Here is a 25237-nt window from a genome sequence, read left to right as displayed (position 1 = left end):
CGCCGCTGCCGCCCGTGCCCCCGCGTCCGGGGCGGGGGGGAGCAGGGGGAGCGAGGGCCGCGCCTGCGCGGGCGGCCGCGGCCCGTCAACAAAGTCCGGCCTTCGGCGCTGCTCGGCCGCTTCCGCCGCCGCCGCGGTTACATAAGGGGGAGCCGGCGCGCGCCGCGGCCCGCCTTCTCTCCGCCCGTGTCCTCGCGGCACCCTGCCCCTCCCCCTCCCCGCGTGACACGGCCCGGGGGAGGGGGAGGGCAGGGCCAGCGCGTGCCTCCCCGCGCCCCGCCTTCCGGGGGGAGGGGCGGGCGGTGGCACGTGCGCTCCCCTCCCCGCGCCCAATGGGAGCCCGCTCCCCCCCGCGCACGCTCAGTTCCAGCCGCTCGGCGAGACGGCCGGGCCGGGCCGGGCGGGCCGGGGCGGGGCGGGGCGGGGGCGGGGCGCGGGCGTTCCGCGGGGCGCAGGCGCGGCGGGGACGGTCGCCGTGCGGGGAGGGCGGGGGGGGGCGGTTCCCTCCCCTCCTCCCGCCTCCGCGGGGGCCGGGTGACGCACGTGCGCGCGCCCCCGCGCGCTGTTGTTCGCTCGCTCCCGCGCCGCCTGCCCGAGCCTGCCTGCCGGCGGCGGGGCGCGCGCGGCGTGTGGGGCTGGCACGCGCGCTGTTGTTATTGGTGCCGCCGGCCGCGGCGGGGGGAGGGGGAGCGGGCGCCTCAGTCAGTGAGTTCTTTAAAGATGGCCGGAGCGGCGGCGGCCGCCGCGACCCCCGTGTACTGCGTGTGCCGGGAGCCCTACGACGTGAGCCGCTTCATGATCGAGTGCGACATCTGCAAGGACTGGTTCCACGGCAGGTAAGCGCCGGGAGCCGCGCGGGGCCGGACGGCGCGCGGGGGGAAGCCGCCGGGTCGGCCGGCCACCGGGCACAGGCGGTGGCAGTCCCCCTCCCCACCTCCCCCCCCTCGCCCGGTAGCGGCCGGGGGGACAATGGCTGCGCGGCGGCGGCATGGGGGGGAATGGGCTCCTGTCCGCTCCGGCTCCCCCCCGCGGCGGTGGCAGCGGCCGGTACCGGCGAGGGCTGCCGTCCCTGGGCACATGGGTCCTCGCTTGCGACGAGGGGGCGGCCGGGCCGGGCGAGGCGGCCGGGCGGGGAGAGGCCGGTTATGAAAGAGCAACAGATGCGGGGCTCCCGGGCCGGCGGTTTCGCTGGCGGGGCCGGCGCCTCCCTAAAGTTGAGCCGGCTTTGGGAAGGCGTCGTGTCCCCCCCCTCGCCCCGCTCCCCCGGGAGGTCTCTCCCGCGACAGGGCGGTCTCTTGGCGGAGGGGGCACCACGCCGGGTGCCGGGGCTCACCCCCGGCGGGGCCCAGGCTCCTGGCTCGCCGTGCGTTTTGTTTGGGGCTGGCGGCGGGCGGAGGAGGGTCGCCCTGCTCCTCTCGCCGCTTTGACGTTTCCAGCCCGGTCCCGAGCGGCCGCCGCCGGCTCGCGTCTGTTTTGCGAGCCGAGCGTGTGAATAATAAAGGCCCGGCGGCAGCCTCCCGGCTGCGAGCGGGAGGAGGAGGAGGAGGAGGTGGCGGTGGGGATTCACGGGCAGTTAAACAAAGGAGCAAGTTGGGGGCGAGCGGCTCGGCCGGGCTGGGGGCTGCGGGGCTCGGAGTTGCCGCCCCCATTATGTGGGGAGCCCCGGCGCCGGCGTGAGGGCCGGGGAGCTGGCGGCGGTGTAGGAAGTGCCTTGTGATTGACAGCAGGACATTTAAATACCCCCCGTGTAACAAAAACAGGCTCCCGGCGAGACAGCCGCCTCGCCCTCTGCCGGTGCGGGGCGGCGGGGCCCGGCCGGGCCGAGCCTAGCGGAGCCGGCCGCCGCCAGGGCTCCGGGTCCGGCGGCCCCCGGGCCCAGAAGTTGCCCGGAAAGCCGTGACCGCACCGGGGCTTTGCACCTCGCCGGCGCAGCCGTCCGCTTAACAAAGCGGTGCGCGGGGAGGGCTTCCCGTCGGGGAGAGGTGTCGTGCGGCAGCGCGCCGGCGGTCCGGCTACGCTCCTGGGCTTGCCTGTCGTCTCTTGCGCTCAGCGCTTGCAGCAGAGAAGCGATGGTTGTGTAGGGTTTTTGTTGGCTTTTTTTTTCCTTTCTTTTTTCTTTCTTCCTCTTAATGGCAAAAGAAAAATGCTGGCTAAAAGTAGGTTGCGTATCTAGGTGTTACTTAACAGTAATTATTACACATGGGTGTTTTCTTGCCACGTTTTAGGATGAAAGGAAGCCTTTCAGTATTTTAGATGTTGACTTGTACATATGTTGAGTTGATTTGTTTTTTGTATATGGGTTTCCCTCGACTCAAACCACAGTATAATAGAAACTATGAAAAGGGCTTTGTAAACTGTAAAAACGGGCAAAGCAGAATTGTCATACCTTTAAAAATAACCCCTCATTAATATTTTTAACTAGACTACTACTACTCTTGCCAGTACTGTTGTTTGAAGCTAGACGCACAACAGCTTTTTTGGATTACAGTAGCTTAATACAAGTTCGTCAAAACTTGGTCACTGCTTGTAGTAAAGGTGTAGACATTGTCTGAAGGTCTTTGTACAGTTACAAGTTCTCTCTTTTGCAAGTATTTTTCTGCGTTTATGTGTTGCTCTTTCAGTCTGTCTTGTCAGTTGCTTAGCTTACATGCAGGCTTAACTTAAATGCCAGTCTTGTGCACTAATATTACTAGGGTACAAGTGAACTAATTTCTGAACTCCTTACGAGGAGGAAAGTATTGACTGTCTGATATGAAGGTGGGACAGACCACTCTGTAGCTTTCTCAAATCTTGATCTGCATAAAGATCCACAGTGGTTCCTGGGCTTGAGCTCTGTCATGCAATTGGTAGAAAAACTGTGCTAGCACTGAACTGCTCTGATAGTCTGAAACCCTAAGTGTGGAAAGCAAGGCAGCAGGAGCTGGCAACAGCCATGTTACTCTGGGATTTAGTTGCACGCTCACCCAGCCTCATGACTAAGGGACAGGATCATGAGAGACCGTTGTCCTCTCCCAGCTGTAGTCTGCCCTGGGATTGCCTTTCCTCTTGGTCTAAGAGTATCTGAAGACTATTACATGGCTTGTGAAAGAAAATATGCAGTCTCAAATCTTGAAGTTTTTGGTGAACAACTTGGTTTCATGCTTTCTTGATTTCCCTCCCCCCGCCCCAGCCTGTGGAATGGGATGATGTGACTTCATGTTAAGAAACATATAAACCCCATGCTTACTTAAGGCTGTGGTGCACTAGCGTGATACGTAGCATGTATTATTGGATTACAGATTCTTTGCTGCCTTCCTATGTATAGTCAAGAGAGTGCCTTAGCAATACACTGGAGGCAGTACAAAGTCTGTTCTGACAGATTGGCAGTAGTCCCTTTAAATTTTATGTGATTTTTTTTCTGGGTGTTCTTGCACTATCTGTCTTCAAATGACTGTACTTTGGCTTACTATCAATATATTGTCAATATATCAATATTATCAAATATGCATTTTATAGCTTCTGGCAAATATTTGTGTAAAAGCAAATATTTTGATATGCATTACAAGGTTGCTAACCTACATTCTGGGTTTTAGTTACTCTACGAGTGGGCCTGACATCCAGCCACAATCTTGTGTAATTACCTCTTGCTGAACAAAAGAGCATAATGTGTGTGTCTGTGTGGTGTTCTAGGCTTCATCACTTTCTTGAATGGCTCGCAAGAGTGCAGAGACTCTGGAGACTGAGATGTGACAAACTGTCAAATATTTCAGATGGGCAAATTCATTTATATTTTAACCAGCTTCTGTATTTTCCCGGTCTTTTTATCTTCTTTAAGCGAAAACGTCACATTAAGCTGCTTCCCCCTTTCTGGCTTGTCTAGAATATATTCCACCTAGAATGCAACAGAAAAACTCCTTTATGTTGCTCTAGGTGTTCAACTTTTTCTTAAATCTCTTCAGTAGCTCTTGACACCCATTTAAGTTCTTGGCTTCATCTTCAAATGATATGTATCATAGCGCGATACTTTCTGTCTGCCTCTATTTTTTGATGCTCTACCTCAGTTACTAGGTTAACTACACACTGTCATCTTTTCTTGCTTGTGTTTTTTACTGTGATATATGTAACCTTAATGCACAGAATATCTTTTTTTTCAGCCTATCTTCCAGTCAGCTCTGTTCTTGGAATATGTTTGTGGAGTTTGCTGAAATCCTATTGTCAGCTTTGAAATTTTTATCCTTTTTTCTGTCCATGATACCTGTACTCGACTAGATTTATGTGCATTGCATAGATACCACTTATTCTTGTAGAGTAGATTTCAGACAGGTCAGAACAAACTTAAGTTTAAGCATATAATTCAATTTTTGCCTGCACAACGTGATGTTGTCTCTAATGCTTCAGGAGTAAATGATTGTAGAGTTGGCTTTTTAAGGCTGTTTGCTTTGTAAAGCTGCACTGGTACTGTACTGGGTGTAAAGGAGCATGGAGAAGTCAGTCAGTCAAACTGAGAATTAAAAATGCAGGTGCCCCTATGGAGTTTTCTGTGTAGCACTTTTCCAAGGGATGTTTTGTTTGTCAACAAACATACAGTGAACTCCTAGCATGTCTCAATGACAAATAGGGTAAGAAGTTACCAAATGTGTGAATGTCGATTACAGTAACGGTCTCTGCCTTTTAAAATGCCTGTAACCTTTTTAATGTATTTTTTTATGTTTAAAAAAAGATTTTTTTGAAACAAAGGAAGTGTGTCATTCTTCAAAGCCAGACCAGTGGGGAATAGGAAGGGAAAGCATCCTTTTTTGTTCAAAATTAGTAATTTTTCCTAAAATTTCATAATGGCGTCAACTTTTGTGTCTCCGCCTCAAGGAGAAGAAAGAAAGAAAACAGCCCATCCAGCTTTGCTCAGCTCGCATCTTTGGTGTTTTGTGTAAATGAAACTTAAATTTAGAAGCCATAGATTCTCGTATAGAAATGAGCATTTCATTTGAGCAGGTTAGAGGGCAATAAAGGAAATATAGCACTAATCTGTATGTAGTGTACGTATGTATGTACTTCTGTTGCAAAGCAAAATCAAATTGATTAAATTTATATGGAATTGTTTTTAAATTGATAGTTCTTGCTCTCAGGATTAATTCTGCATTCTGTGTAGCCTTCTTGAAAGAATTAGCTTTTTTTTTTCCTGTCCTAGAGCAGTTCATTGATGGTATATAGAACTTTGCCATTAAATGTTTGATGTTTTTTACAGCTTTGTCATTATTAAACAACATTTAATAACGTCATTTGAAAAGAAAGGTGATTCATGTACCTTTTGAGGGTGATCATTTAAATTGCAGATGCCTTGAGGCTTTCTTCTCAAATGGAAAAAAATTTCAGCGCCAAAATCACATCTGAGCTAAGTTCATGTAGAACATAGTTTTTCTGATACTGTATAGATTTGAGCATGTCTTCATTTGGTCTCTGAAGAAACATAAAATTTCTCAACCACTCCTTAATCTGATCTCAATTTCAAAATCAAGGTTCCCTCTTGCAGCTGTTAGGTTACATGGTACAGGTCCCTCTTAACGCACTGGTTTGTGCTCTGAAGGCAGGCTTTCTCCTTAAGAAAAGAAAGAAATATACATGCCATAGTGAGTACTTTTCCTGAATTGGTTCTTTGTTTTGGAGCTTTATACATGAGGTTCTGCATGATGGGCTTCGCCAACTCTGTGCTGCTGAAAGAGGCTGTCCCACTCTTGGCTGCATGCTGCTATAATTTCTCTTTTGCTGGTTCAGTGCTTGTCTGATTGTTTGGTAAGTCAACTCTGCTCAGAAAACCGACAAAACCCATTCTTTTGCTGGGTTAGCTTTTTGTTGCGTTACTGAGCTGAACAGGCTCATCAAGGGCTAGGATGAGTCCCAGACTGTTGCAAAACACTGGTGAGGACTGTGTTGCTGGAGGAGATGATAGTGGGTGGGAAAAGACGGGGAGTTGCCCATTTTTCTTCCTCATGGCCCACTTTGGGATCAATGGCTCACCCAGTTTTGTGGAACTTTGTTTTTGTGTCTCAGTCGCCGTATGTGATTCTGCTTTGAATCTGATGGCCTCGGCCCAGACCCATCTGCTCATCTAGTGGGGTCCATAGCAAGCAAGGCATTTCCAGTGCAGCTGCAGCATTGCAACCCCAGAGCATCATCTGTCTGCAGAGACAGGCGAAGCTCGTGCGTCTGTCTTAAAGGGACTTAGAGGACAAGGTGTCATGTCAAGAAACGTGGAGACTGCAAAGGGAGACTGTTACAAATGCCTTCTGGTGCAGACCACCTGTTTACAGAAAATTAAGGCCTTGTAATTATAAATGTTCAGGGGCCTGAACTGAATCAACAAATCATTGTCTGGTCACTAGAGCTTTGGTCTGGCACCAGAGGCTCTTGAGCTGACTTTCTGGCTTTTCTAATATATAAGCCTTAAATTCTTCCTCAGGCAACTGGGTGTATGTTAGGGAAGTGTTTTAGACCTCAAGGAAAAGTTAATGTGTTTGTTAGCCTTGCATTTCTTTGATTTAGCCTTGTTTCCTCAGAGGTAAGATGGAAGCCTCAGCTTAAGTCCAATGAGCTGCCTGTCCTCTCTGCCAAAGAATTAAGTGACTTCAAGTGACTTTAGCTCTTCTGACAATACAAAAGCTGAACCAGTTTTGGTTAAACTGAGACAAAACTAATAATAATGATGCCAGACTAGCACTTGTGTAATTGAATGTCTGTTTCCAATCCTTTTATATTCTTCATTTGAGCAAGCCATTTTTTCCCTCTTGGTTCCCATCTGTGAAGTGGGAAGACTTATTAATATGTATTAAAGTAGATGTATTCTACCCTAATAAGCACTGTAGAGTAGTAAGTATTCAAAGTTCTTCAGTTTTTGAAACTGTGTAATAACACATAGAATTATATGTACAAGTTTTTTTTCTTTACAGTTTTCTTGAAAAACTGGCTTTATTTGAAGTATATATACTTTGAAAATTAACACTTCTTTCCTTTAGATCTGTAATTTGGTGATTTTTTTTCATTTGATGTTCTGGAATAAAACATAGTAGATGTTTTGGAGTATGCATTCTGACAATAACTGGGACAAGAAAGGAAAAGTGCTGTCCATTAGAGATCTGAAAGAGAACTGAGGGGTACATAATTCAGCCTTTTTAATTAGAATTGCAACAAGATTCTAGTGTGTTTCTAAACAATTGTTAAGTGCTAATTGTTCTAATTTCTAAAGTACAAATTAATTATTGCCTAGTCAATGTTACTTAAAAGATACAAAGGTTCAGAATTAGTGATTTAAACACTACCTTTAATTTTTTGTAATGATATAGTTGATCTATATCAATATTTTTGGTATCATTGTTTTTTCTTCAGCCGTTCTTGACCGAGCAAACAAAGGCGCTGTAAGCCTTTACGTGTAATTTCACTGGCTAATAATGAATTTTTTATTGGCTAGTTAATTTATGATGATTTTATATTAAAAAATGTCTTTTGTGGGTGCTTACGTAGCACTTTAGTATCTTCCTTTCCTTTTGTTATATTTAATATGTGCTTGATTTGACTGAAGAATTAAAATGTTTTCAGAAGGCTCTGTCTTGTGACAAAACCTACAAACTACAGAGGTAAGAGAAGTCTGAGTAGGGGGCTGCTGCTTTGTGCAGTTAATTTCTGTATAAATCTGTTAGGCGCTACAGTGCAGAGCATGAATTTTTTTTTTTTTTTTTTTGAAACTTACCTTGATCTGTTTATAATGCTGAGTTCTTTTACGGCAACACAATGGCAATAAAATGGATTAAGCCTTACAGTGAAGTATCACTCTGTTAACTGCCAGTGGGCAAAATCACATTAATTTTGTTTTCATTCTTCATTTGTGGTTTCTAGCTTTTTTTTTGTGGACAGTTTTCATATTCATTAGCAGATTTCGTATGCTCAGTGCAGTTTTCTGTGCACTTTCTATATCATCATTTGAAAGATCATGCGATACGGTGTCTCCATTCTGTTTACATGATGATTTGCACAAGTTGAAGATGAACTCATACTCTTCACGTAAATATTTGTACTCTCCCTACATAATTGTAAAATAAAATACCATTGTCTGAAAACAACTCTGAGTAATTGGTAAAGACTTTCGTAGGTACAACGTGCATGCTTAAAACACAGAAACATGCTCAAATTTTACATTTGTTTCATTGCTGAAGTATGAAAATTCAATTAACAACATTGCTATTGCTTTATTAGCAAGGTAGGAGAGATATTTTAGTGAAGTATGCAGCTTTTGAAATAGCTAAGCTATTTTTCATTTGTCAGTCCTTTCTAATGTATCATAACATTAGCTCATGAATACACAGAACTAACAACCTATGGAGTATGAATAGTCTTGAGATGTCTGCTATATGGTGGTAATGTGGATTTATGTGGCTAGTTACATCTCCTCAGGTCAATTCTGCTTTTGAATGGAATTAATATTTAATACTGTTTTCTCCATTACTTCAGCATTAACTAAAGTAGACTTTAAAACCGGTCTTTTTGAAAATACTGAGTTCATTGTTGCTCAGGCAGGCATAAATGCTGATGTTTGCCACAAAAAGCAAGAAAGCTTTTTTAAAAACCCTCCCACATCATTCTGTCTTAAAAACCAACTGGAGTGAGGATGACTGTTCTAAATTTTTAATATATTGTGGTATGAAGTCTATTTATTTTCATTTGAAACTGTCAGCTGACATCGCAGCTAGCCTGGGAAATTCATTTCATAAATTTAATTTTGTTTGTTCCATTTACATTAATGCTTTATTCACTTAAAGGCTCTTAAAGTACTATTCATGAAAATGAGTGCAAGGAAAGGTGATTTTTTGAGAAGTGAAGTCTTTGATATTGAGGATATAGGATTTTTCTGATCTGTCATTCTTACCAGTTATCAGGCAGTATTTTCTGAACAGATTGACATTTTCCTCTTGGGATATTGATGTTTGAGGGCCAGTAAACAAAAGCCAAATTGGGTAAATGAAGAGCAACCAAGGAAATTGCTATGTCTTACTACCCAGTAGTACTTGTAAAACTTCTGATTGGCCTGCCCAAGGTACAGATTTTTAGTTTTGTTTCAGTAACAAAAATATCTAGATCTTTTCACTGAAGGACTACATCATGCTATTGACTTGCAAAAGTCAGTGTCAAGAACAAGTGGAAGTGAAATAAGGCACTGCAACGTAATGTTCAGCTTTCAGGGGTGCTGATGAGCAGATCTGTGAGCTGCAAAGTGCCGTATGGAGCAGTCTAGGAACAGTACCAAAAGCAAGATAGCCGTGCTAATGTGACATTGCGCCCAGGCAAGTGTTGCCAGTCTGTCTCTCAGGATAGCGTTTTCCCTTTTTATTTCATGATGGTGTGCTCTGTTGACATGCTACAGCCTCATGTCCAAACATGATGTCCTAGGCATTTCTCTGTGCTCTATTGCTTAAGAAAGATAGGACCAAAAGCATGTTAAACAAAAATGGTGTACACACATAGTCTGTTAAATCTCACGATAAGTTCTGACTACAGTATTTGTCTGCCTGGAGGATACGTTAATGTGATGCAAAGGTGAGCAGCAACTTGCTGCCTCTGATGCTGTGCCCTCCTGTGTGAATTGCTAGGACCTCTGGGGGCATCACTTTGAATCTCTTAACGCTGCAGTAAAATGTGCTGCTCTGATGTAATGAATATAAGAGAAGGAGCTTAGAATACTGTTCTTATTCTGGCTAAGAACGAATGGGGCAGCTGTATTATTGGACTGAGTGATTGGACTAGCATCCTTGCTGAAAAGTGTCTTATTTAACTGCGTGAAAGCATATGCCTTGGCTGTAGCTTATACTTCCAGCTTGGTCAGCTGGCTTGTGCTTGAAGCATCATGAAACTCTAGTAAGAAGGATTTAGGTATGAACTAGAATTAGGAGTATCATTTGAGTAGATCAGAATTTTCTGAAGCGAAGATGTAACTCTTAAGTGCTTCTGCAAATGTTACCTCCTGGCTCTTATGTTTTACCAGTAAGGGCAAATTCTAATTTCGTTTTGTTTTTTTTGGAATTGATGTCTTGGCTAGCATCGCCAAATGAGAATGTTCTATTTCCTGGCCCTTAATTGAGTGTGGAAATAACTTTATTGGCTAATGAAAAAACCACAGACCCTCCACTTTATAGAAGAATAAAGCTTTTTACTCCTGCTTAGTTCTGGTGCTGGATACTAAATGGGCTTATTACTATAAGAGAGATCAAAATCTTGTATATTCGTGAAAGGAAGGTATCACTGTTGGTGCCAGTGCTTGATATGTTAATGTGAGGTGCCGTTATCTGCTTCTTCCAAAGATGCCTCACATACAAGTGGTCTTTTCCCAAAAATGGTTTCCTTGCATTAGGGAATAGATCTGAGATCTCTCTACAAGAGGATTATTGCACATTAGTGCTCTTGTGCCTTTTTTCTTCCCCTCCAGCATGTGAATGTCAATGCGTGTCTCCACCTTAATTGGCTGAATCTTTGTCCTTCATAGGGTAGCACTGCATCTAATTCTCTTTTTTCTTTGATGCTACACACAGTCTTAAACAGCGATGTTATGTGTGGAGGAGGACAAGGAAATGAGGCAAAATCATGTAAAAGTAGCAAAACATGGGAAAATAAAGTTTTAGCCTTTAAGTATGGTTGGATGACCAGTGAAATGATTTTGAGCAAACATCTTGTTTGTCTGGACTAAACTTACACGAAACAGGCACTGGTACATTTACGTCATGTAATTAAGAGTGAATTGCAATGCATTGCTTACTGCTCTTGGCACACGTATGCTGAGAATGGAAGTGAACGCATCCCTGCAGTATGTGATGTCAGTTCCCAATGCAAACTACATGGAAAATTCCCAGGGAGTTGCTTGTGGACCATATAGCAGCTTGAAGCAGGAAAGCTTCTATCTGCAGTTATCCACACCATCCCAGGGCACTAGTAAAATATAGTATGCTTTTTATGACACATTAGTAAATGTTTTGGATAGTCTATTTTTCTGTTGTATTTTTTGTACAGCTAATGCGGAATTTGGAGACAGAAGTGGCAGGTGAATGTGTTCTCTGTACTGGATTGTTGGTTAACACAGTATAGTAAAATTCTGTTTCTTACAATGCCAACCTGAGGAAGCTGGAGAAGTCTCTTTCCAGCGTGAATGTTTGCATTGCTCTGAGCCTCTGAGAAATTCATCAGCTTTCTATGAAGTTTGTGCACCATAATATTTTGGAACAAGGTTTTTGTTAGGAAATATTCTCTATCCCTTAATATGCTTGCCAGTGTCATGTTACCCTCATATGTGTTTGGAAGAAAAACTGTAAATCTCTAAATGATCATTATTGTGAACTTACTGACTATATTGGAAACTTACTGACTATATGTTAAGAGGTTGGGAGTAAAGCAGATACTTCCTTTTCAAAACTCTGTACCAGACACAAAGTAACTGAATGGGACTTCTGCTTTTCAGGTGTCTGAAAAATCAGAACCGAGATTAGGAGATTTTTCTGTTCTCATGGGTTATCTACAAAGGGAGTAAGCAGCATAGTGAAGAAGAGACAGTCTTCTAGCTGAAAAGCTGGATGGAGAGGACAGGAAAGTGAAGTCAATGCAGAAGGAAACAGGTATCAGAACAGATGTTCTGTCAGAACAGAAGAATACTTGGAGAGTATTAACTTGTACTGCAAGAGTCTAGAGTTTTAAATTTGAACATTAATTTGTAAGTGAAAAAAGCCTCTGTGCTAAAATATCCGCTGCAATGACCAATCACTCTGAAGTGAAGTGTGGAAGATCCATGTTCTAATGCAGCCAGTAGGCTTGCTGGTGCTGATACAGATGCATGGTTGAGTTTTTGATTTGATGGAAACTACTGTATAGTGTGCAGAAAATAAGAAGTGATGATCAACATTAATTTACATTTAAAATGTAGCTTTCTGTATCTTTCTCTGAATGGAATCTAACCTGAATCAGCTGCATCAAGTCCAATCTTAGTTCTTGCATTTTCTGAAGATAAATACACAGTTTGAGGTTGTCTTATGTAACTCTCTGGTTTGAATTGCTAAAAGTAAAAACTGTCTTTTTAAAAAAGAAGGCTGACTCTGGGTGTATTTAAATTGATGTACTACAAATTATATTTTAAGGTTGGGGGATTCTCACTCTTCAAATAGCTTGATTATTTTTTCTTAGTATTTCTCGTTTTCCTTAGTTTCATAGCCAGTGCTATTTAATACAAACAAACTGAGAAATAAACTTTTCTTCTGTAATTGAATTGTAAGAAAATGGCTTAATACTTCACATTCAGTGAATTATTGAACTCATTAAAGGCTCTTTAGAGATCATTGACCTCTAAATCTTTATCTAGGAAACACTCGTCGTAAAAGATTGTTCTCATGTGAAGTATTTACTACTTTTTGCTAATTATTAAAGAAAAACCTTTCTGGCGCTTTCGGATTATGTTAGTAGGGGTTGTAAAGAAAAGCAAAACATTACTATCACTTTCAAACCAGAAAAGCAACAACTGTTAAGTGTTACTTGTACTCCAAAAAGTCTGGCAGGTATGATCAGGTTTTAGGCAAATTTGAAGTCCTCACCAGTTCCTGAAATATTTAGAGACATGGACAGTTCTGTCTTTTTTTTTTTTTAAAGAAAAACAGGTGCGTTCATAGTCAGGGGATAGACTGTTATGTTCCTGCAGGACGCAGTATTAAATCAGAAGAGTAAGAAAAAGTATTAGTATGTCTTAAGACCTGCAAAAGGTTGTGCTGTAATGCATGCTCACTGCATGTATTTATTCACTAATGTCAGGAACAGGGACCAGAACTCAAGATAATCTTGTCAATGTCTGAGTGCCCTAACCAGAAGATTATGTTTGGGTCATGTTACACTCTGTTCTGCGTCCATAATTCTTGGATTCTTTTCTGCAGAGTAAGAGGCCCTAAGTGGGGGAGATAAAGAGTATCTTTACGTAAAGAGTAACCTGGAGATGAACATTCCCTTGAGATGTGTGGGCTTGAACTCCCACAACCTGACTAAGCAGTGCTGCCATCTCACTGGGAAAAACAAAATAACTTCTCCCTTCCCCAATCCCAAGATACAACTGGTTTTTAGTGCCTGGTACTTTGAAAGTATGGCAGCTATGCTTGCCTTCTGGCTTAGATGCCAGGGAACGTGGTGCATGCTGGCTGGGTGCGCAGGGCGAGCAGAATAGACAGTGCTTTTGGAATTTTCAGGTTAAGTAGTGAGGTGCCAGGTGAGTATAGGTACCTCTGTGGTTAACTGTCCTTCTTCTGAATTTAGGTAGGCTTTAGGGGCCAGCATCCTTATTTGGATATTGCCCTAATACTCTTACATAGATGTATCCTTTTTTTGTGTGTTCTTGCAATTTCTCCATCATTCTTCTCTACTCTGGATTTAAAAGTAGTTGTTCCTTACAACTGTTCTTTCCAAGGCTGCATCTGTTGTATTTGCTATTTTAACTAATCCACTTAGTATCAATTGATGTGGAACAAAAGTCCTCTGGTAGTCTTACTTTTGGTTTAAACCAGATTTATAACAGTGCAGTGATAGACCCAAATAAATCTATAAAATTTTGATTTAATAAATAACTTTTACAGAGGTTGGAAGGGATCTCTTAAGATCATCTAGTCAACCCCACCTGCTCAAGCAGGGTCAGCCAGAGCAGGCTGTTCAGAACTGGGCCCAGTTGGGTTCTGAATATCTCCACAAATGGAGACTCTGCAACCTCTATGGGCAACCTCTTCCAATATTTGATCACTCTAGCAGCTAAAAAATAAGTAAATACATAATTTTTTTTCCTTCTGTTCAGATGGAACTTCATATGCTTTAATCTGTGGCCATTGTCTTTTGTCCTGTCACTGGGCACTACTGAGAAAAAGTCTGTCACCTTTCCCCTCCCATAAGGGGAATTTATACACATTGATATTCACACACATTGATAAGATCCCCCTGTGCTTTCTCTTCTCCAGGCTGAAGGGTCGCAGCTCTCTCAGCCTCTCCTCATCTGGAGGATGCTTTAGTCCCTTAATCATCTGAGTAGCACTTAGCTGGTCTTGTTCCAGTATGTCCACGTCTCTTCTGGGGATCCCAGAACTGGACCCAGCACTCCAGGTGTGGCCTCACCAGTGCTGAGTAGAGGGGAGAGTTCACCTCCCTTGACCTTTTGGCAACGCTTTTCCTAACGCAGCTCCGGAGGCCGTTGGCTGCCTTTGCCACAAGGTTGCATTGCTGGGTCATGATCAGCTTGTTATCCACCAGAGCTACAAGGTCCTTCTCTCGCAGTGCTGCGTTCCAGCTGGTTGGCCTCCAGTGTGTAATAGTGCAGATAGCCTTGCAGACAAAGCCTAAGACCTGTAGTAATGTGTACTTTCACTCTTGAATTGAAAAGACATAATTTACTTAGTTTATATCAAAACATTTTCATACAATCACTTCTTGTAGTATTGACACCCAACATAAAACACTTGGATATATTGCTCTTTGGCAGACTTCCTGTCTTCTCTCATAGAAACAATTAAGTAAAATTTGAGTCAGAAATTTTCTCCTGAAGAATTAATTTTGTGTTTTTCACGATAAGTGAACCATAACATCTCCTGTAATTTTTACAGGAATGGTAAATATCTGCACTCAGTTTCAGGGGACATTTTGCAGTAAGTCCTCTGCTTCCCGCTTCATACTTTTCTTGTGCATTTCTTTGAGCTTTCCTGTGTGAATATTACTGGTGTTTCGCTCACTATGAAGAAGGTGGCATTGGAAGAGCTATATATACATACACTAGAATGATACATAGATAAAATCTTTTTTTTCCCATCTAAAAGCTGTGGAGCTGAGTAGCACGGACTGTGAAATAAAGATTACCTCCAAAAGTGTTTGTGTGTAAAATCTAGAATAAAAGATGTGGATTTGTGCTTTTGCAAATAATTTAGATGACTCTAGATAACTTATGATAGAGTAAAACTGGTTTCAGTAACTGGTTTCAGATCTGAACTTTTTAGAGTTTTAGATTAAAATCAGTATGTCAAATTATCTCCAGAATAAAAATAATTGTTGCAGATAAAATTTAATCTTAGTGTTGATGTAACTCAACCCCCAAACTCTATTTAGCTTTGTTCTGCATTTGAAGTTTCCACATGGTCTGAAAATAACTGTTCTTCATTAATTTCATTTGAATAGGATTGAACAGTTAGATTTCTATAGATAGAATAATGTGTAAAAGTAACTTCTTGATATATTATGGACTGCGTGGATGCAGTTTTGGCCAGTATGCCCCTCTGGACCTCTATAAGCAGCTGAGAATCCGATAAAGATCTCTGAATTATGGGCATTATCTAGTTGATTGAAGAAGCTTACTCTACTGACTGCTCTGCCAGCCAGCCAATGTAACATCTGATATTTAAACTCATTATCTGTGTATCTGAAACAGTTTGCTTGTATCATAGCTTAAATAGAGTTAATGTAATCAGCTACTCCATCTGCGTTTGAAATGAGGATGGTGAACTAGAGATGATGAGCCAGTTTGCTCTCAGATTTCTTCAAAAATGGAGCGTCTGTCTCTACTTGTTATTGACTGCAAGTCTATTTGCCTTATAAAAGTAAGGTATTTCAAAGCTATAGGAGCCATCATGTATTATTTTATGTTGTGGTTAGAAGATGCAGAAATTATTCTGGTTACTGAAAAGTTCTCAGCAATGTCTGGAAAATATTGTAGACTGGAGGGGGAATTATGCAGTTGAGAAGCAGAGGAGTTTAAAAATGTCTGCATGGTTTGGTTTTTTTTCCTCTTCTTAAAGGAGGAGAACTATTTAATGAGTTGAATTTTGAAGGTAGTAAAAGATTCATTTCAGGTACAGCTGTAGAGACTCTGAATGCTACTGTGAGCGTTAAGGCTACTTAGTAGGAGGCTCCACGAGGTCTTTAAAACCAATCTGGTTCAGAAATTTTTAAACTAGTTAGGTGATATACTGTATTTGGTGTAAGGAGCCAGTTAAAAGGTGTGTAAAGCAGGCTGAAGCCAAGTTTGCTGTTGCTGCAGTCTGTAAAAGGAGCAAATCAGTCATATAGTAACCCATGAATAAGGGATCTGCAGTAATGGAGTCTTATTGGTTTTTGGTGCTAGAACATGGGAGACAGAAAAGGATATTGCCTAATGTTGTTAGCAGAAAGTAATATTTTCAAATCATGCCTGATGTCATTTTCCAATGAAGGGGCACAGTTTAAAAACAATCATTAGCTTCCTAATCAATTCCCTCAGGCTAGGAAGCCATTGTGGGTTTGTTACAGTTCACCTCCAAACCTTTCTTTATCACTGTGCTTGAGAGCAAGACAGATCTGATGGTGTCTACTGACAGTATTACTCAGGATGTCGAAAGCTTTACAGACAACGCATTGCATAACATAACACAGTATTGATAGTCCTTGTCATGCTTCGTGATCTTTTTAAACAGCTCATCTTTATTAGGCAACCTGATCTTTCTAAACAGCTCATCTTTATTAGGCAACCGGAATAACCAGCAAGTACTCTCTCTGTAGGAGGCTGCAGTTCATGCCCTTTGTTGATGAGGAGTAGTCAACACTTCTAGCTGTTTAGAAGGAAATAGAACTGCTGAAGACATACCAACAAATCCCCAAATTAATTAAAAGCTGCTTTTTACATACAGTGCAGATCACCTAAAAGAGGTGGTTGGCCTAACAGGGAGAGCTGCTGATCTCCTCTCTTTGGTGACCAGCGACAGGACACGAGGAAATGGAATGAAGCTGCGTCAGGGGAAGTTCAGATAGAACATTAAGAAAAGGTTCTTCACTGAGAGGGTGGTCAGTCACTGGAACAGGCTCCCCAGGGAAGTGGTCACAGCACCAAGCCTGTCAGAATTGAAGGAGTGTCTGGACAATGTACTTAGTCATATGGTTTAGTTTTAGGTAGTTCTGTGAGGAGCAGGGAGTTGGAATCTATGATCTTATGGGTCCCTTCCAACTTGAGATATTCTATGATTCTATAAACGTTTTTTTTGTGAGACTTGGGTGTAGGTAATTCTGGAATTCAGGAACTGCTGTGAGTGAATATGCAAGAACCATTAGTGAGTTTTTTCTACTCAATCTCTAAAAAATAAACCCCAAACATTAAATCTTGTTGTTTCCCAACATAAAGTGGTATTTCTTTTATTAAGAGCAAGTAGATACCTTCACACTTCAGAATGGTCATCATATTTCTCTCAAACTAGGAGGTGAAAATTTGTCCTTCTGATTTTGTCCTGCTTTATGGAAACCCATGTTTGATGTGGTTTAGAAATACGGCTTTCAAACTGTTGGGATTACTTGTTTGTTTTTCTGATCTGTTATAGTTACTGCTGTACTTCAGTGAATTACTGGAAAGAGTGTTTTGTAGGCGAATAACATATTGGTAGTGGCATAAAGTCATACCTCCGCCTGGTACTTGCCTCAGCTACTCTTGTAGCTGGAGCTACAGATAACTAGTCTCAAGGAACTGGTCAAACTAAACACTTCATCAAAGAAAATTTGGGATACCTAAAGGCAGTCAGACTAAGACCATCTTAAATGCTGTGCTATCTAAAAAACCTTGCTTCACTTACGGCATCTAGTGCCAATATATGCATCTCTTGGACTTAGTAACATCTTTTTTGATGTTGTGCAGAGTATGTAATTCATTTCTAGGAAGTTTTTCAGATGCAGGGAGGGATGTTCCTTGCAATCTACTTGGTAAGCTATTGGCAATTTATCTGTTGGATCAGAGTAGTTCTGAGTGTTAGAGAATAATGAGAGTGAAGTTCAATACTGACTGGGTCTAGTGACTTCCATTGCCAAAAGGGGCAGTCCTACTTCTCATATCCCTCTCTCCAGGTTACATAGTCCCACTCCCTCTCATGGATTGGCCCTGATAGTTGTCCCGACTGTGCTGTAAGCTAACTTGATAAACAGGCAGAAAACTGGTTAGGTTAGTTTCTGTCAGATAAGCGAGTGAAAACAGGTTGCCTTGTAACCAGGCGAGTACCAGGGCCATTGCATGGAAGGGGAATGGGAGTGCTTGCTTGGAAGGGACTGAGTAACCTGCCTCTTCCAGTGGCTATAAGCTGTTAGATCAACGCAAGCTATATCATGTCATTGCGTCCTAAGATTTATTTGTAATTTTGGATTGACCTCAGTTTCTCTTCATAGGCTGTTTGTGATTCAGTCTTCTTTCCTCCCTTTCCAATGCCTTCTCTCTTAGAAACAAGTAACTAGTATGTCTATTCTGTGTACAAAAGGCCCTTGCTACCTAATAGGAAGCTCTGCACTGGAACTGGAACTGAAATTTATGTTGACTGTGGTCAAAGGACTTGGGATGCCAGTAATTCTTAAAACCACATCATACGCAAAGTTTCATTAAGATGGCTAGAGACAGAGTGATAATTAACAGGAGCCTGTATGCAAGTTGGCGCTGAGAAAGATTAAGACAAAAAATTAAGAATCTAAAAGTCAAGGCAAGCAAACGTGTGTAGACAATATATAACAAAAAGAAGAGCTTATTTAAATTTCAGTTTTTGTATCTTCATTCAGGAAAAGGGGTGGCCTTCACTTGCTGTATTACCGTTGTCATAGTTGCTTTATTCCTGAATGAGTGAAGGTTTAATTAACTTGCCTACTGACTTCCCTTTTCCACCCTCTTGTTACCTCTAAAGTAGTAGAGCTTAGCCTATTTCTTCCTCTTTCTGTTAGGGAAATAATGGTAGCAATTTTGGGTAGTAGTTTGTTCTTGAGTACAATACAACCACACACAGGCACTCAGTTAAGACGTCTGTTTCAAGAGAGCTATGGCAGCTGTTTTAAATGGATTGAAGATTTTGTTGTTTGGTGTATTTTCTTTTTCTTTTTTTTTTTCATAGAATCGAGACAGAGTATTGGTTCTGCCTTTAAAACCTCTGTGGTTTGAAGGTATTATTTTAAAGTGCCTTTTTTTTTTTTTTTTTTTTTTTTTTTTGCTTCGTTGCAAGCTGTAGGGGGGTGGTGGTTTTTTTTGGTTCTCATTTGTAAGCACAATTATAACAGAATAACTCTGTCTGGGAATTGAAATAAGGCAAATTACGTAAATAAGATGCAGTTACCTGTCAGGGGCTTTTACTAGGTTCTGGAATATCTTAGGGGGGAAGAGGTGAACTTTCGTTGGCTTGGAGTCTTGAGGAGGAGATAAAAATACATCATGGAAAAACTTTCTTAAAGACCTAGAAAACCTTTGGCATCAGTGTATAGGTAGACAGTTAATTTTTGTCGTCTTTCTTCCCCTTCCAATGCCTTCTTTCTTTGAACTTATAATTAATATGTGTGTTCCTTTGTGTATGTAAGGTCCATGTTACCTAATAGGAAAACAAAGCTGTTACAGACTTTGCATTATAACCAGAACTAAAATTCATGCTGGCTGTGTTCAGATAAATTGGGACTCCAGTATTCCTAGAATTACTTGAAATCCAGTGTTAATTCTTTTTCCTGCATCAATTGTGGGAAGGACAGAATAGCTCTCATTTATGTCAACATGCTTCTAGCAGTTGCAACTCCACTAAGACACAGTGCCTAAAGTAAGATTGGGCTATTGTTTCTCCTTTTCTTTGGTGTGTCAGTCTGCCCACACTGAGAAAATGAATGGAGAAAGATGGGAGTCTGAACTGCTACAGAGAATCTTTCTGAATTCCTGAGCCGAGTGCTTTGCTTCATATGTGAAGGGTTACACTGATTACTGGTTTTACAGTGCTAAAAAAATTTTCTTCAGGTCAGATTGATGTACATTTTTTTTCTTTGTTTCCTATAAATCTTATGTCTTGATTCAGTTGCCAGTGTCATCCTGTTTTATCTCATCTAATTGGCTTCACACTGAAATAAAGCCTTCAACTATCACTGCTGCTTTTAAAATGCCTTTTCTCTGCTCTCACTGACATGCTGTTTAGTTTTGAGGTCTGCTGTAGTTTTCTTAAATGCTATTTTTCTGATCTTTTTGGGGCAGCTTATTTTGCTAAAATCCACGCTAGAAGATCTACGCTCCTTCAGACATTCATTTCTGTAAAACAATGATTTCAAAAGGACAGGGACAAAAATTAATTGTAAATGCTCTTTTAAAGCTGCTTGATGCAATCAGTCTGGTTGGGAGGAATAAGTAGAAATCTCAGTTGGCATAGGAAGGAGGGAGAATTTGGGTATGTGCTTAATAGATGATACTAAACAGAAGGAATACATCAGAAGTACTTTGGTAATGTTAACTTGGCCTTGTCAGGAAATCGTCATTAGGAAAAGTACTTCTCTCATAAAACTGCTACACGTAATCCATGCTGGTCGATGCTGTTATGAATTAAGCTGGACTGTGTGTCTCTTTCTAACAGTCTTACATTGCAATGAAAAGTTTTTTTGCCTTCAGTGTGTATTTTTGCATGTAAAACTCTTTGGATTCCCTGAGCGTGTACTACTTTTGAATGCAGTTTGAACAGTCATTTTACTTTTTTGCTTAAATTCCTAATAGTTACATGAAATCATTGTATGGAAAATCAGCTCTCCCCACAATCTTTTCATAAACGTAGATGATTAGAAGAAAGATTATGCTGATTATACCAAATATTCAGTTGTCAAAGTATTTTGTAAAAGTAATGGCCCTTTTTGTCTTAACTTCATTCTAGCAATTTCAATAAATTGAACTAATTGTACTTAAAAATCCAGATCTTGCAAAAAAGCATGTGTTCAGTTTCAAAAACATATCAACTCATTTTCAGACTGGACTGGAATTCCAGAATGGAAGAGTCAATGTACAAATAATGTACGTCAGTGTTGTTTCCCTGAGATTTTAGGTACCATGGTGAGTATGTTGAATACACGGCTATATCTCTAAATGTAGGTAGAAGATTTTGTTGTATCTGTAACTGAACCTATATCATTATGTAACTTGATAGCTTTATTCCATTGGTCATACTTTTCCTATTAGGTTTCTACTTTTCAGAATCCATTCTGTGGAGCTGAGCTTTCTTTGACAAGATGTCACGTACTGATTTTATTTATTTTAGTCTCTATGCTTTGAGGGAGCAAAGAGCACTGTTACTTGAGAGAGAAATTACGTATACTGATTTTCTTTCTCAATGGAAGAATGTGCGTGAGTATTGCCATTAAAAGTGTCTTCTGCAAGGACAGCACTAGTATAGCTATCAAACTTTAAATTTTATTTCTGGAGATCCAGGAAGTCAGAGCTTTTGGAAGGTCCTTTGGAAATCAAAATAGATCATATACCTGTCTGCATGTTTGTGTTACTGCAATACCTCATTTCAGAGAAATAGAACGTAATTTGGAAGCAATAGGGTTCAATTACATTAGGGAAGTCTAAACCTATGTAATGAACATTTACATTTTTAGTGTGTAATGTGATGGTTAATCTAAAGTAGACTAAGATCTCTTAGGACTTTGGAAGTGTCAGAACAGATGCCTCTGAGCAATCAAAGGTCAGAGTTTTATGTGTATTATGGCATGCAGCATTGTTATTGTTGGTATTCTTATGTGTGTTGTAGGATCATGCAATACTGAATAAGTTAGTGTATTTTGAGAGTTGGCCTTACGTGTCATTTTTCTGTCCTTAAGAACTTGGTTGGTGGAATGTGTGTGAGTGAATATGTACTATGTATATAGTACATGTATTCTATACAAATCTAAAAAAAAATTTTTTTTTTCCTCTGGAGAAAATTGGTAGCTCTTAGAGAGGGGAATATTTGGTACAGATAACCATTATTCTGTTTTTCTATTTTTTAAATTATTTTTAAAAAGTGTATTTATGCATGCTATTTGAGTTGTGTTTATACCAGTCGTTCCTTTTTAAAAGGTTCTTTGTTTTGGAAAGTGAATATGGCAAGAACAGAAGCTCAAGTATTTTATGTTGGGTATTTTTTTCTGTAATTTATTTTAAGGCACCATGGTTCTATATCTAGTGTATAGAAGTTTGTCACTTCTTTAAAATTATTTAATTGCCAAAGTAAATCCTTGTAAGCCTAAAATTACTAGTATTGTGATTCCAGAATTGTTACCAGGCTTATTGTGGTAAGACACACAATATAGACACACAATATAAGACACACAAATAAAGACTAAGACTAAGGTAAAGACTAAGACTAAGACAGCTGGTGGTTCCTTGCACTTTCCTATGTTGCTTTGTGTTTTTTGGTCAGTTTTATTACTTCGGTGTAATTGCATGCATTTTGAAGAGAGGGGGAGAAAAATCTAGCTGGCACTTAGGTTCAGGTTTTTGAAGCTCACTATGTTTATTTTAAATTTTAGACTCTCCTTCACATAAACTTCATTTTTTAGCTGTTTTTTGTGCTATGGGATGGTATGTAGTCTGTCAACAGTATTGTCACACTATGACTTTGTCTTTCTATTCCTAATTAAGTATTTTAATATTGTCCCTGAATGAGTGACAGATGTGGCTATTTGGTTGTGGCAGTGACATCTTTAGTACTTCCATTGTTTTAACCTGTAAATATTGCCTACTTGGCATCCTCTTTCCACTTGGAAAGAATAGACTTGAATTAAATGACTAACCAGAATTCCTTAAAATTTGCCATATTGACTTCCTACCCTATGCTTTTCTTTGCATTCTTGGGATGGAGTAAGAGAAGCTGTTCTTTGCATAACTTGCAAGTTTGCCAGTTAATTTTGACAATAAATGCAATAGTATTTTCGGTTTTGTTATGCTCAGATTAGGACTGAAAGTAGCAACTGTAGACCTTGTGACAGGTAAACTGAAAAGTTTTACTATAATACTTGCCTACTCCTTACAGAGTTATTTGCTCAGTATATTAATAGAAATATATCTCATCCGTGATGATTTGAAATTCAGTAATAAGGCCTGATACTAAAAAGGCAAGTGTCAGTCTCTTTCTATATACGTGTATATTGTCGGTATAAGATTGCTAAACAGACATCTCTCTCCTATTGTTTAGCAAACTTTTTTAGAAAGACAAAATACTGTAGAGATGAAATAACAGAATATTTTCAAATATCATGTCTTGAAAATAACATTAAGTTACAGATTTGGTAAATAACTGCATATAACTGTAACATGTAACATTTTATTTATTTTTTATTTATAGGAATCTTATTGCTAGGGTTTCTAAAGCCTATCTGAAAAAGTGCGTTGAATGGTGATTAATTTTTTTCCTTTGGATCAGCTTGTTGAACTGACCTGTCATGTGGCTGCCTGATGGTTTAGATCTGGTGAGAGAAACAATGGGAGTCCATGGTCAGACAGTTGGAGGAAGGAGGGTGGCACCTTTTTTTCAGCAGCAACAACTACACTCAGTTTAATATGATGTGAAACTGTACCCTGCGGTAGTGACTTCCGTTTTCGGACAATTAAGACTCTCCTGTTACTAATGAATCTTTGCTACCTCTAGAATTACTTATTCCTTTCCTGTTAAGAAACAGTAGGGGCTCACTATCTGTATATCTTCTCAGCTATTCTGTGGATAACTGGAAATCGAAAAAGGATTTTGGGGACCTACTCTGTCAGATAATGGGAGTTAATAGGAAACATGCCTGTAGCCCTAGTAATTATCTTTAGGCGTTTATCCTTAGTATTTTTTTGCTGTTCCAGGATTTTTGTTAATCTCTTCCTACTGGATTTCAAGACGTGCTTTCTTTTTTTTTTCCTCCTTTTGCTGGGTAAACCCTGCAGTGCTCTCTGAGGCATAGCACGGAAAGGTTGTGGGTGCTGATGCAAGGGTGGACTTGAAGAAGAGGATGTGCTGAGTTCTTGTTCAGAAATAGGATAGTAGAGAAAGAAAAAGAACATTACCCATAGTGTTTATTCAGGGAGAATATAGGGGGATCTTGGAAAATGTAATTTTCCGTAATTTTATGGCTTGGAAGAGATGTTAGGTATTGTGCCTAATTAAACATGCTAGCAAGAGTCCTGAACCTGCATTTTTGCTGCACAATGACAGCAAAAAAGTCAGGCTGTTCGGGTCAGACTGTGGAAAACCAGGAGGTCTTTGGGTCTGAACTTTGTGTGTCCCAAGAAGAAAGTAAGAGATGTAAAAAAAACTTTGGCTCAATTTTGAGCTGTAAATCAGTATCTAATTGTAAAACAATATCTATCTAACAGTATCTGTTGAAGAAGTAGTAGACGTTCCTGTGATTGCCTGTCACGTTCCCTCATCTCCTAGGTAAAGCTTATAGGTACAAAGTGTCACACTGGTGTTGAGAGAAGTCGAAGCTACTGTGGGAAATTTCTAAGAAGTACAATTGCATCTAGAAAGAAGAGTCTGTTGGATTGTTTTCCACCACTGAAAGAGGTTAAAAAGGAGCTTAAGGAATTGAAGTGATGGGGGAGAGGAACAGAAGTCAGAATCCAAGAGGATAGTGTCCTGTGTACGACCCAGCTTCTTGACAAATTGACTCATTTTTTCCATGTTGAGGATAATCCATCTGTTTTCTGCAGTCCTTTTATTAGATCATCGAGAATTGCTTACATCTCTCAATTTTCAAGATTTCTATTTTCAGTATACCTTATATACAGGAAATCTCAGAAATTTCCTAGTAGGAATATCTTGCTGACAGTAGATAATCTGGCCTGTTAGTCTTTTTAGCTGTGACAATTAAATTGGGAAAATGGGCATCCAAACTTTACTCATATCTTGACTTTTGTGGTGCTGTGTGTAATCATTCCCTTTTATACTTGGAATTTTATATAATGGTAGAGTATATACACTACTTGTTTTAGTATGATAAAATAGCATTTCAAGTAATCGTGTCCCCTTAAGGACTGTCCCCTGAAAATAAGGCCTTGAATCAAGAGTGCATTATCCCTGAAGACTGCACGGTTGTACATAACAAGTCACCCAAGGCAGCTGGCACCTCTTCTCTCCTACAGCAGCACGATGTTGTGAACAAGTATTGGATCCACGTCAGCCACCACACAGGCTGCTGCACCCTCCAAATCTAACACCTGCTTGCTCTCAATCCAGTCTGGCTTTTCTCCTCCCTACTTCTGTTGTTATCAAGCACGACCACAACATTTTAGAGATTGCTTAACTGCCTCTGTTGGTATGACTGAAAGAATCCTGGTTTAAGAAAAAAATCCAAAGCACTCTTGATTCAAGGACCTTTGCTTTTCTGTAAAGGGAAAATAAGGCTTCTATCACGGGGCGGGGGAAGAGGCTGTTCTCTACTGCAGTATTGCAAACTCCTTGTATAAGACATTTCAATATAATTG

General features: G+C 40.9%; 1 protein-coding gene across 3 annotated transcripts in view; it reads left to right on the top strand.

Annotated features, from left to right (window-relative positions):
* The first annotated feature begins 463 nt into the window (after nucleotides 1-463).
* The window catches only part of KDM7A (lysine demethylase 7A), a 75073-nt gene continuing 50299 nt past the window's right edge, over nucleotides 464-25237 (top strand). Inside the window, exon 1 of one of the 3 annotated variants that reach the window (XM_075157995.1) lies at nucleotides 464-836. In XM_075157995.1, coding sequence (XP_075014096.1) covers nucleotides 721-836 — 116 coding nt within the window. In that variant the 5' untranslated portion in view covers nucleotides 464-720. Of the gene's footprint in view, nucleotides 837-20820; nucleotides 20840-25237 lie in introns of those variants that run through there. The other 2 variants (XM_075158003.1, XM_075158012.1) reach the window with 2 other exon arrangements.

Source organism: Calonectris borealis, chromosome 1, assembly GCF_964195595.1.
Source record: "Calonectris borealis chromosome 1, bCalBor7.hap1.2, whole genome shotgun sequence".
Classification (NCBI taxonomy): domain Eukaryota; kingdom Metazoa; phylum Chordata; class Aves; order Procellariiformes; family Procellariidae; genus Calonectris; species Calonectris borealis.
The sequence above is the reverse complement of the archived record's forward strand: the minus strand, read 5'-3'. Positions and strand labels throughout refer to the sequence as shown.